Genomic DNA, 12,738 nt, shown 5'->3' with positions numbered 1-12,738 from the left:
TTCATATATTTTAGAAGTTTATTTATTTTTCCTTTAAGTCCTTCTGCTTGACTCTAAAAATTTTGAATGTCAATAGTTTGAAAGGATAGTACAGACTTCATCCTCAACTATGTGTGTAAATCCTAATTATCCTGAACTCATTGCAATAGAATATTCTAGCAGTAAGCCTGAAGAAAGAGCTGGACACATGTGTTGAAATACTATTCATAACAATGTTTTATGTTTTGCATTTTTTAAATCTAAAGCAAAATTTTTATAAGCCTTTTGATCATATCTCAAACAAATATGGAAAGTTAACTCAGCAAATAAGATGCCATTAAGCACTCAAGCTTAAAGTGGTAAAATTTAAAAGATAAATATGATTGATCTAAGAAATTACATGAGTAAATTATGTAGTACATTCACCTTTTTTAGAAATGATAAATTATTTAAAATTAACTTATAGCTTTAAGAAAATACAAAATTATATAGCATGATTTGAAACAATACTTAAAATAGAAACTTTTATTGGAGAAAAAATCCCAAGTAAATGCTCAGTAATTGAAATATGTACAATGTTTTTTGTGCTTGTTTTATGTATGTCTTTAAAAATAATTAAAAAAAATAATAATTTAGTATAATACACACATTGATGAATTGAAACAGAGGTTGCATGTTGTAACTTTTCTTTCATACTGTAAGAAGTTAACTGAATTAACGACATATTTATATCTTAGTCATGTTTGTCGACTGTAACCAACTTTATTATACACAGTAACTGTGTTCTAACACAGCACCAAAACTATGCATGATACTGAGTGGGGTAAAAATACGCTTGCCATTGATACAGAACTGCATTTCTTTCTGTAATACCATTTCCTATTCCTCCTTTTCCTTTCCTTACATGGTAATTTGTGGACTTTATTTTTATAACATTTCAGTTTCTCATTAACATTTTTAACATTCATTTGGCTATTTTGAAATACTACATGTAGACATTATATATTTAGATATTTAATATATATCATGAATTTGTGGTATTAGTTCTTATATTTTTTGCACTGTAGCATTAATGACAAGTAATTAATCGCAGTATTTTTTTATTGAAAATATAGAGAAACTGGAGGTAGCAAGTCTTTAGTTTTGTGTTTTCCCTACACATTTTTGTCTTGTTTGCTTGTGCTATTTTTATTTTTACTTTTAATAAGTTTTTCACCTGGAGGATAGTAAATGTAATACAATTAATACATTTCTTAACTAACAAACATTTCTTTTTGTTTTATACTATGATATCTTTATGATATCTTATTTTACCTAACTGCAAAGATAATAAGAATCAAAACATTTTAAACTTCATGTTTCTTTTGGTTGTTTTCTGTGAAACTGATTCTGACCACTATATATGCAGTAAGAGGGGTAAATAACCTTTTATAGAAAGTATATCAGTTTTATCAGCTATCATAAAAACTATTGCCAAATTCAAAACTAGTGATTGTTATGAATGAAAAGATTTAGTCCTTCCCTAAATTAGATTACCATGATTTTTTCTCTACTAAAACTTAAATTTCTTCTAAAATTTGGATTCAAGCAAAGATTTTTATTCAAATAATGCTACTTGACAAATTATAGAATAGTTTTAAACCCAGAGTTCTCCATAATACTTTCTTCTAAGCTGAATTTTTAACTTCTGCTTAGAGTTCTCTTTTATCTAGTTCATCAGAGCCTTCAAAATTTAAGATTGAGATCAAGACAATCTGCTTGTCTAACGAATTATGAACTTATTAATCCTGAATTATTGATAATGAAAAGGTAAAAATAAAAGTTTAACCTTGTTTTTATAAAGATCCTTATCAAAATAAATCTCCTCAAGTCACAGAATTAGAGCTAAAAGTCACTTTAATCTACTTCAAAACCTTAACCACCTGGCACTGTATGCTTAAAATACAGGCATGCTAAAACATATTACCTAGTGTCAGTATACTTCCAAATAATGATATAGCATCTTAAGACATGGATAAACTCCAAAAAAATCAGAACAGGGGCTGGGCATATCTATTAATCTTAGCACTTTGAGAGGCCAAGTTGGGAGCATTTCTTTAGGCCAGGATCTTGAGACCAGCCTGAGCAAAAGTGAAACCCTGTCTACAAAAAATAGAAAAATTAGCTGGGTATGGTGGCACACCCCTGTAGTCTCAGCTACCCAAGGAGCTGAGATAGGAGAATTACTTGAGCCCAGGAATTTGAGGTTGCAATGAGCTATGATGACACCACTGCATTCTAGCCCAGGTGACAGAGAGAGACCTTGTCTCAGAAAAAAATAAATAACAATGAAACTTCTATCCTTTATATTGTTCCCTTCCTCCTCCCCTCAAAAAAATATAATAATTCCAAGTGTCGCTGGTAGCTAAAGACCATTTCCTTCGAAAGATAGATACGTATGACATAGAAATTACAAAAGAAGCTGTTTCTTTTTAAATAGCCTCATCATTCTTTGTGCTACATGTTCTTAAAGCTGTGAATGTACAAATGGGACATTCAAAGGAAAAAAACTTTTTTCCAGCATCTATGCACTAATAGCCATCAAATCAGCTGCTCAGCTCCCACATAGCGATTGTATATAAACTGTTAGAATCTTAAGTGCCTTTGTGGCTTTGGTGGGCACCAAATTTTTTATTTTTTATGAAGGCCATTGGGTCAATGGATTGGATATGGTTCTGTTTTATTTGTATATGCTTTTAAAAATAGACAAGTATAGTAGAGTTTAATTAAGAACAAGTAAATCAGTCCTGATAGCATTCAAGTTGTCCAGGAGACTTCTGACTCTTATTCCTTGGCTTAGATAGCAGTGATAAATCTTTGCTGGACCTGTACTTGATGGATCTCTTCGTTTTCTTCCCATTTTCTGATTCATGCTATAAACACGTAGTTACCTTTTTTCCTCTTCAAAAAGAATAAGATTATTTGTTTTTAAATATTCAGCATTAGCAACTTTCTCATAATTGTTTTGGTTTATTTTGTTAATAATGGCTTTTCTGTTAGTTCATTGTGGCCACAAAAAAAAGGGAAAAAGAAATAACTGTGGTCAGGCCAAAGTAAAATGAAGAGTACTATCTAATGCATAAAAAATAATAATATAGTAACATTTAGCACAATAACATTTAAAATAACTTTTCCATGGAGCACCACCTAGTACTTGGAAATTTTTCTGGAAAACTATGGATTGATATAAACAAATGTTAGCTGGTTTGTACTATAGTATTGGTTAATCTGATTTACTTTTTTTGTCAAGTAGCATTTATTCCTTATTTTTAGGTATAACTAAATTAGAATCTAAAATTTTTTAATGTTTTCAGTTGCAAAATATTAGAGGAATTTATACAAAATTAAAAATTCACTTTACAGGTGATTAAAGTAAGATTCATATACAAACTGCACACTGTGGTCATAGGAGTCAGCTTCCACAGAGCTGCTAGGCTGGGCCTTTGTACACACAGACAGTAGACATCCCTTTGTTTTGCCCCTCCTTCTCTTCTTCAGCAGTCATTCAATGACAAGCGTAAAAAGAACCTCTTTTCCCGAAAATTCCCCTTCTACAAGAACAAGGACCAGAGTGAGCAGGAAACAAGTGATGCTGACCGTAAGTATGTGGATCCAGTGAACAACTGAAAATAAACATAGAGGGACCTACTGCCCTGCAGTTGGTTGTTACCATGGAGACAGTTTCAAGAGCTGCAACAGGTTACTAATTGTCTTAACCAGGGGCAATTGAACAAGCATAAATTAATTGTATGCCAATCTTAACTTTTTCTGGCATCTTGAGAATTCTTAAAGTAAACAATCTTTTTAAGTTATATATTTGTAACAAACAAATATATAAATAGAATTATTTGAAGTAGAGGTTTTTATGAACAACACTTAACATTCATACATTCAAAGAATTTTAGAGGAAAAGCATGAATAACTGAGAAGCTAATTTATTTCTAGTTATAGCTTTGCAAAACTTTGATACTAGACTGTCTGGAATCATTCCATTTTATCTTTTTCTTTATTATTTGTAGACAATCTGAATTTTACTTTTAAAATCGCAAGAAATGGTCTGAAATTTTGTTTTACTACCCTAAACAGCCTCCAAGCTAGAACTTTCATTCTTTTGATAAATTACAGTTAGCTGCTACATCATTTCAAACTTCTAGAAAGCTACAAAAATGCTCTATATGTGTACCTGTAATGGTCTTGGAACTGTCTCTTACTGTAGCACCAATTTTATGCATTACTGACAACTATTTTCTTTGATTATCTTTTTATTGCTTGCTCTCTGGGGACTACTCTCTACAGGAGATCCCTGACGACATGGGATCAAAAGGCCTGAGTAAGTGATCAAAATACTCCCAAGTTATTTTTTAACCTCCATCTACAGACCTACCTTTATTCCGATATATTTTGATATTCATGGTAGTGCTCTTCTGGCATAAGGAGGTATATTATTTAGTTGCTTTTAGACTTTTCATGTTTATAACATACTTGGGATTTTTATTTCTATAATACATGCTTTTTGTTTTTCTTATTTTCCATTTTTCACATGTCACTTGAAAAACTCTGTTCATAATTACATTTGCCTTTTTGTAATTTTTCTAGCAGTTAAGTTTTGTTAAGGATTTTTTAAATATAAAGACATTTTTTAAGTTTTTTAAATAGTACTACAATGCCTTTGTTATTAAAATGTAGAAATATGCTTCTTTGGAGTTTTATGTCCCCCTTTTTTTGTTAAAATAAGTTAAAATCACTTTGATTATGTGTTATAAAGCATCACCATAAAAGTATAAAATACCATATCTCATTTATTAGAGAAGAATTGCAGATATCAAGTTCAAGTAATGATTTATTTATGGGGTCAATTATGTATCTCTTTTTTAAGAAGGTTGCAAGTTATAAGAAAAGTTATAAGAAATATTGTCCTTTGTTGTTCCTTTAACAAAGATGATGTCCCTGTTTTGGGGTTTTGTTGCTATTTTTCTTGTTTAATTTTCTAGCTAGTTACTTAGATTCATATAAAGCATGGCACAGAATCAAGTATATAGAAAGCATTCAGTAAATATTAGAATGAATGAATGAAGCAAGAAGCCATTTTAGCAAACAAAATTTTAAATTGTGTTTTCAAATTAAATGTGAAAATTTATCAAATATTACTAAGTAATTCTAGGTGACAGTGAATCAGAAGTAATTTTTAGGGTAATTTTTTTCTAAATGCTATTTCCATTAGCATATTGAAAACATATTTCTTTGTTATTCATTGATCATTAAGGATATAGCCTATATCTTTTAACTTTCTAAGATCTATATTAAACATCAAATTTCTCAGATTTTTTCCTGATTTATGCTAACTTTATACTGGAATTTTAATCTTAACTATAGGTACTTGACTTTTATTTCAACCTTAATGATTTAGAGTTGTATCAGATTGAGAACAGTATGCTTTATGTATAATTATTTCTGTTGGACATGCTTTGTTATTTTTGCATGTGCCTTTTTAAGATTTAGTAAAAGCCACAGATTTCCTGTCACTAGTGGCACCCTTTTTTTAATCTCTTCTATTTGAGAAAAATTATCAATGAAAATCTTCAAAACTGGAAAATATTACCCCAGATTATTAATGCTATAGAATTCATTTTGAGATTGATAACATATTTTGAAAGTAGTATGGATCAGTAAATGGACCCACAGATTTTTATTGTCTGTTGAGTCAAAAGCAATCTTTGTAAAACTCATAAAAAAAAGGAATTAAGTGAATTTTGTCCTATATTGATATTATGATGGGTGATAATTATATAATACCTTGACTTTGTATCTTAGGTTCTATTTTAAGATTGGGACTTAGGAAGAGAAATAATATGAAAAATTGTAATTCATTATTGGGCAGCATTATTTAGATAAAGATTTTATTTTCTGGTCAGTGACTTAAGATGCCTTGAATGATAGGTTTCTGTGCTTCATCACACAAGAATTGAAAGAATTTATTTGCCTGGTAATTTAATGATTAGATCAAGATTTTATTAAGAAAATGAGAAAGACAGAAAAATATCAGTAAAATTCTAAAACTGGGTATGATAGAGGCTACCACATAAAATAGACCACATAAAGCAGTTGACAAGATACCTATAATTATACAGTAGAAAATGCTAAAAAGAAGGGTGGGTCAAGGACATTTCTTGTGGCCTGAGTTATCTATATTCTAAAGTTCAGAATATAGGAAATAAACTAAGGAAAATCTTGTGAGATTTTAATATAAGAATTAAATGCAGCCTAAGTCATTAAACCTTGTTGGAACAGAACTCCAAAGAGAAGGGTAAATTATTCCAGAAAAACAAGCCTATTGAAGAGATGGAGAATAACTCTGGATATCAAAATTAAAGTACATATGCATGTAAATTTACACAGTCTATGAAAAGCAGGGTATTTAATTGAAGAACAGAGAAAGAAATAGAAGTGATATCATAGATACTTTTCCTAGACATGAATTCAGCCATTCTCTATTCTAAAAAAGAGAGTCAAGTAAATTATTGGTTTCCCATGTTGACAGTAGCAGAAACAATGAGAGAGAAATCACTTTTCCAAAGCTAATTTTGACTAACAGAACTAATTAATGAGAGTACAATAGAAGCTAGAAGTCTGGGAGACTGCAATTAAATCATATTTGTGAAAAGCTAGAAATAGAAACCTGTTCAGCTTTTATGCTTTAAGGATGCAATTTTGAGAAAGCTCAAGGGAATAAAACTGGTTAAGATTCCTTTAACATAGGCTAAATGGGTATAACTCTATTATAACTCAATAGAAGATATATAAGGTACTCAGAAGTGAAATCATGACATACAGTTTCAGGAAAGGTTTCTTCCTATTACATGCAGCCTTTCCATTTTTACAACTTTCCATTTTGTACAGCTCAAAAACTTCCTCAATTAGGCACATAAGTTTCCTGTTATGTATCTCTTTCCTTTCTTCTCATCTTCAAGACTTATTTAAGCATAGTTATGCAGAGCTCTAAGATGCCAGATCCAGACTTATTTTCATTTGTGGTACAAATAAGATGTAAAAGAAGTAGTATTGCTCGGTACTAATGATGTATTAAGGGAGAGCAAAGAGAAAAGACATAAAACACTGTATCAGGAAGAAATGTTTGAGTAGGAAATTTGGTTAGAGAGATTTGAAATAGTTGTGTTCATCAAACATCATAAAACAAAAATAAAAACTTGAAGAATGTATTTGTACCATGTATGTCAAAGGGATAATATCTTTACACTATAAATTTCTAGCAGATTAATAAGAAACAGACTAACTCCCCATTAGAACACTGGACAAAGGATATGACAGAGTGCTCAAAAGATATACAAATGAAATAAGCATATAAAAATGTTTAATTTCTCCCTAATAATCAATAAAATGATGTTTTACATGTCACCTTGGCAGACTTTTATTGTAAAGGAAACTTCAGTGATGGAAAAGGTTCTGCAAAGTGGCTACTTTTAACATACTACAATTGGAAATGTACATTGGTACAGCCTTTCTGAAAAAGCATATCTTTTGACCCATGTTAGGGTCACAAGGGACTCAAGAGGAGGTCATGGCATGGGTTGGAGAAAGAATTCTCACACCAGGAGTAGAACAGTTTAGGAAAGAAAGTTTATTTTACTTCCCAAAGGTGGGAAGGGCACGACAAGAAAGGAGGACAGGAAAGTGTCAATGCCTAGGATAGGAGGTTTGGGGTTTTTGTTGGGGGGCAAAGAGAAAGAAAAAAAGTGATTGCAGTCAACTGATAGCACAAACAGCTGTGAAACTGCCTCATGTGCTTTTTAATTTTTTTTTTTTTTTTTTCTCTCTGTCAGGCCAATTTTGTAAGTCCTTAGAATCTGATTTTAGCAGAGAGCTAAAGCAGAGGGATCATGCCCCTGTTGTCCTCTTAGGGCCCTTCAGGGCTTTGAGAAGGAAACTCTTAGAGATAACAAGTTAGGCTTGGAGAGGAGTTGAACCTCAGGTGTTTAATCAAACAAAACAAAGAGCAGTTGTGCTGTGAATTTTCTCTTCAAAGGGGCAATTGTGTGCTGTGAGTTTCTCTTTCTGTTTGATAATTTTCCTCTTTTAGCTGCTTGATTAACAAGGCCACATTTCAGCCCACTAAATACTCTTCAAGGAATTTATCCTAAAGATGTAATTAGAGATGGAAATAAAGGTTATGTATTAAAATGTTTAATATTGTGTAGAAATTACAGCAAATAAAAATGAAACCATCCTAAAATGTCTTACAGTTGGGAAGTGGTTAATGAAGTATGATTTATCCATCCTTTGAAATATTATATAACCATTGCAAATCATATTTTAAAATAATGGCATGGAAAAACACACAAGATAAATGAAAAAAGTAAAATATGAAACTGTACATATATTATCTATTATTTGTAAGTAAAACATTCATTTGCAGCTATTTTGAAGTGTTGCTTTGAACATTCTGTACATGTTTTTTGGTGAGCATACATATGCCTTTCTGTTGGAAAAATATCCAGGAAAGGAATTGGTGGGTCATGTGTATACATATGTTCAGCTTTAGTAGGTGCTGCCAAATAGTTTTCCAAAGAAATTTTATCAATTTGCCCATCCCTGGTATGAGTTCCAGTTGCTTTGTATCCTTAATCTGTGCTTGATATGTCTGTTTTATTTTTTTCATTTTAACCATTCTGGTGGATGGTAGAAATATACTTTGTGGTTTTAATTTGCATTTTCCTGATAAGCAAGTTGAACACCTTTTTATATGTTTATTGGTTATTTGTTGTTGATGAAGTGTTTTGAGGAGGATTTTTTTTATTATCAGGAGAAAAGCATTTTATTTTTCTAGTAAGATTCCAAGTAATTACAATGATGCTATTACAAGGACCACACTTTAAGTAGTGAGTTTTTATTGTATGGGAGCTAAGTAAAATATTAGAAAGAACTTGCAGAATTTGTTATATAGCCTTTGGCAATCTCAGAGAGTTTAAGATGAGTGGGAGAAATCTCAAAAAAGATAGAAAAGACCTGGAAGCCATGGCTCATGCCTATAATCCTAGCACTTTGGGAGGCCAAGGCAGGAGGATTGCTTGAGGCCAGAAGTTCAAGACCAACCTGAGCAAGAGTGAGACCACTCTGTCTCTACAAAAAAAAAAAAAACCAGAAAAATTAGACGGGCGTGGTGGTGCACACCTACAGTCCCAGCTACTTGGGAGACTAAGGCAGAAAGATTGCTTGAGCACAGAAGTTTGAGGTTGCAGTGAGCTATGATGACACCACTACACTCTAGCCTGGGCAACAGAGCAAGATCCTGTCTCAAAAAAGTAAAAAAGATAGGAAAAAGATTTTAGTAACTTTAACTTTTTATTATATAACGCATAAGACATTCAGTAGTAGAAGAATAGTAAAAATAAACCCTGTAAATGTTCATTTATCCAGCTTCCATAATTATCAATTCAATCAACCAATTTTGTTTCCTCTGCACTCCCACTTTCCCCCTACCTTCACCCCATTGTAATAACTAATTTTTCTTTCTTTTACAAATCAGATGTTACAGAGTGTAATATCAATGCTAATATAAACTTAAGAACTTTTTTAAATGTGGCATTCATACTTTTAGGAATGAATTCTAAGGAAATAGGACAAAAGGTAAAAAAGCTACATAAATAAAGGCATTCATAATTACTGATGTTTGTGAAAAACAGATTAAAGCAAACTAAAATCTCTAATAAATAACAAGGTAAATAATTTATCAATCTAATAATATACAGTAACTTTAAATGATTATTTTGAAGTGGAAAGAGTTTTTAAATATGAGCTTTAAAAAACCACCATTTTACATGTGCTTGTCATCTATTAGTAAATTTTACTTGCCGTTTTTAAAGTCCCTGTTTATTTAAAATATATATAATCATAATTAAGAAAGTTACATCTTCCTTTGCGAGTTAGAATAACATTTATTATTCATTACGAAAGCAATTCAGAAAGCCTTTTTTTTTTTTTTTTTTGTCTAATTTGAAATCTTATGTTCCACCATTCTCTGTGATTCTCACTAGTGCTATTTGATTTTAGGAGATCCTGTAGGTAGTGTGGTATAGCAGATATATATACTCAAACTTTTTCCTTATCCTTAAAATTTTTTTTTCCTTTCCCTAACATAAGAAATTTAATTTTCCCTCTCATTGAAAGTTTTAGTTTTTATTTTTTATAAATGAAATTATTATTTTATTGAAGAGATATTTATTGAGAGAATACCCAAGATTACATTTACATGCATGAGAAGAATGCCTGTAGTTTACTAAATAACCAAGTTATGAAATCGGGCCAGGCAACTTTCAACTGGGTGTATTTGTTTCCATTATTTTTTTTTCTGTTTTGCAAAGCAGCTACCATCAATTTTATCAAAACAGAGTTTCTAAGAAATAGTCTGTTTTAAAATACAGTGACACTATCTAGAATTCCCTTCCATTTGACTTTTTTAAGACATCTGAATTTATGACATCTAAAATGCTTTATCTGTATGATCTCAAAAACATGGATTTTCATTTCTCTTCAGAAACGAAGCTGGACTAAAAACAATATCATCTGTTCATTTTTTAATTACAAAGATACCACTTCATTAAAATGGGCATCTGTTTGCTGAGATATAACTTGTCTCCTTTGCCATTCTTCACTATTTCATAAACTGAATTAAATGGTGCCAACATTTTCTCTCTTGGGGGCTTTATGTCTATAGTTGGACTTAGGATCATTTTGCCCTTTTTGTCATATTCTACTTGCTGTTTGTAATATAGATTAGTTCATACATTGTGTTATACAAAAATGAGGCATTGTCCTTAAGTACAAGTGTTTTCTCTTGCTAATTCATATTAATTTGAAAAAAGTTAACTTTTCAAAAACTCAGAAATTTTTTAACTCTTTTGTTATGTGTGGTTATATCTCAACATTTTGTAATGTCACCCTGTTTTATTTTGATAGTTTGCTTTTATTAGCTTTTTAAACTCATGACACTGTGTTTTATTTTTTTCATTGTCCTGCAATTTCAGAGCATGTAACTTCTAATGCCAGCGATAGTGAAAGTAGTTACCGTAAGTGTTTTAAGTTACTTGTTCTTTTGTAATCTCAAGTAATATCTATCCTTTGAGGGGTTGGAGGTTCCTTAGTGATACATTCTAAAAACTGAAAATTAGATGATTAATATTATAAAATCAGAGAGACCCAAGTAAAATTCTGTGCGGGAAAATAAAATTATACTACATAGACAGAGGTTAATTTACAAAATTTTAATGCAATACTAACATCCTTTTTATAAAGTGTTATTTGTATACACAGTACATATGTGTGTGTATGTGTATGTTTTTATAAGAAATTAATATCTAGTTAAATGGGGGTAAATTATATTAATATTTTGACATTTTGTTTAGTAATTGCTTTTAATCTGAGCACTAAAATAATATTTTTCAGTAATGCTAAATTAGCTTTATTTCCTTTCTTATCTCTGTCGCCAGTACTGATCTTTCAAGTCATTGTTTATCACCAGCTCTTGGTGAACATAAGAAATGAGAAAGGAAACATTTTCAGTGATAGCTCAAAAAATAATACTGATTTCTTTTTGGTGTTATATATTCTCAATATTATTAAGTGAATTATACATGCATGTGATGTTTTTAAACAGATCTGGGCATGGGAGAAGGGGAGAGTACATAAATATAATCAGTTGTAGCACCTTAAAAATTAAAATTGCTTTTCTAACTTTTTTTTTACTGCTGTCTAATATGAAAGTAATCTTGATTACAGATGAGTATGGCTGCTCAAAAGGTCTATCCTGTTAATATCAGTCCCTAATATTTTTTCATGTTGACAATATATACTTTTAATCCTCATTTCATTTGGTTAGTTATTTTTTCTACATAATAGTTACTTAATGATTTTTTTGGTGTGGGAATATGATTTCAGTACTTCATATATTTCAGTACTTTATTAACTTATAGCCAGAACCCACTGTAGGGTACTTGAGTGGCTTTCTAGGATAAAAAGAGGTAATGAAAGTATATACTGTCTCACCATTTGCATGCATTATTAAGGCGTGGAATATTCAAATTGCATGTTTTTGCTAGTATGTAAACCGTGTTTTACATCCAGTACTTTAAAAAACAGCTTGTAAAGTATCTGTTTTATATACTATGGTAATAAAGTTGAAAACAAAGAAACAGACTTTTAAAGCAGAAAAGAATGTTTATACCAATATATGGTTTTAAAAGACCTGCAGCACTACATGCATAAAATATAAACCCATGACAAAATTAGTGATAAAGTTGTTATGGAATCTTGATAATCAAGGAGAAAATTTTCAAATACATTATCTGATATTGATTACTTTCATTGAGTTACTTGGATTAACAGTCTTTTCTAGTTTGTTTTTCTGCACGTGTGCGTGTGTGTGTGTGTGTGTGTGTGTGTGTGTAGAAGTGGCATTTTTAACCTCTTAGTTCTTTTTATTGGATTCAGATATAATTTGTAGACTTTTTTATTTAGAATATTTCCTAAGTTCTAAACCTTTAATTTAACCTTCATAGGCTATACCTTCTTAATTGCTTTTAAGCAGAATATATTTATCTTCCTTACCATCGCTGTGGTTCATTTTGTTTGAAGGGAAGGATTTAGTTTTACCTAAATCTCCTTTTAAATCACGTTAAATGTTACTTTTACAAAGTTGAATTAGTGAAT

General features: G+C 30.8%; 1 protein-coding gene across 24 annotated transcripts in view; it reads left to right on the top strand.

Annotated features, from left to right (window-relative positions):
* DLG1 (discs large MAGUK scaffold protein 1) overlaps positions 1 to 12,738 on the top strand; it is a 280,182-nt gene that overhangs the window by 237,047 nt on the left and 30,397 nt on the right. For 8 of the 24 annotated variants that reach the window (XM_076002721.1, XM_076002713.1, XM_076002724.1 and 5 more), the window contains 3 exons: positions 3,517 to 3,616; positions 11,058 to 11,099; positions 11,794 to 11,829. In XM_076002721.1, coding sequence (XP_075858836.1) covers positions 3,517 to 3,616; positions 11,058 to 11,099; positions 11,794 to 11,829 — 178 coding nt within the window. Of the gene's footprint in view, positions 1 to 3,516; positions 3,617 to 4,314; positions 4,349 to 11,057; positions 11,100 to 11,793; positions 11,830 to 12,738 lie in introns of all 24 variants that reach the window. The other 16 variants (XM_076002732.1, XM_076002722.1, XM_012780311.3 and 13 more) reach the window with 8 other exon arrangements.

The sequence above is a fragment of the Microcebus murinus genome, chromosome 1 (genome assembly GCF_040939455.1).
Source record: "Microcebus murinus isolate Inina chromosome 1, M.murinus_Inina_mat1.0, whole genome shotgun sequence".
Lineage (NCBI taxonomy): Eukaryota > Metazoa > Chordata > Mammalia > Primates > Cheirogaleidae > Microcebus > Microcebus murinus.
This window is presented reverse-complemented; position numbering and strand designations above follow the sequence as displayed.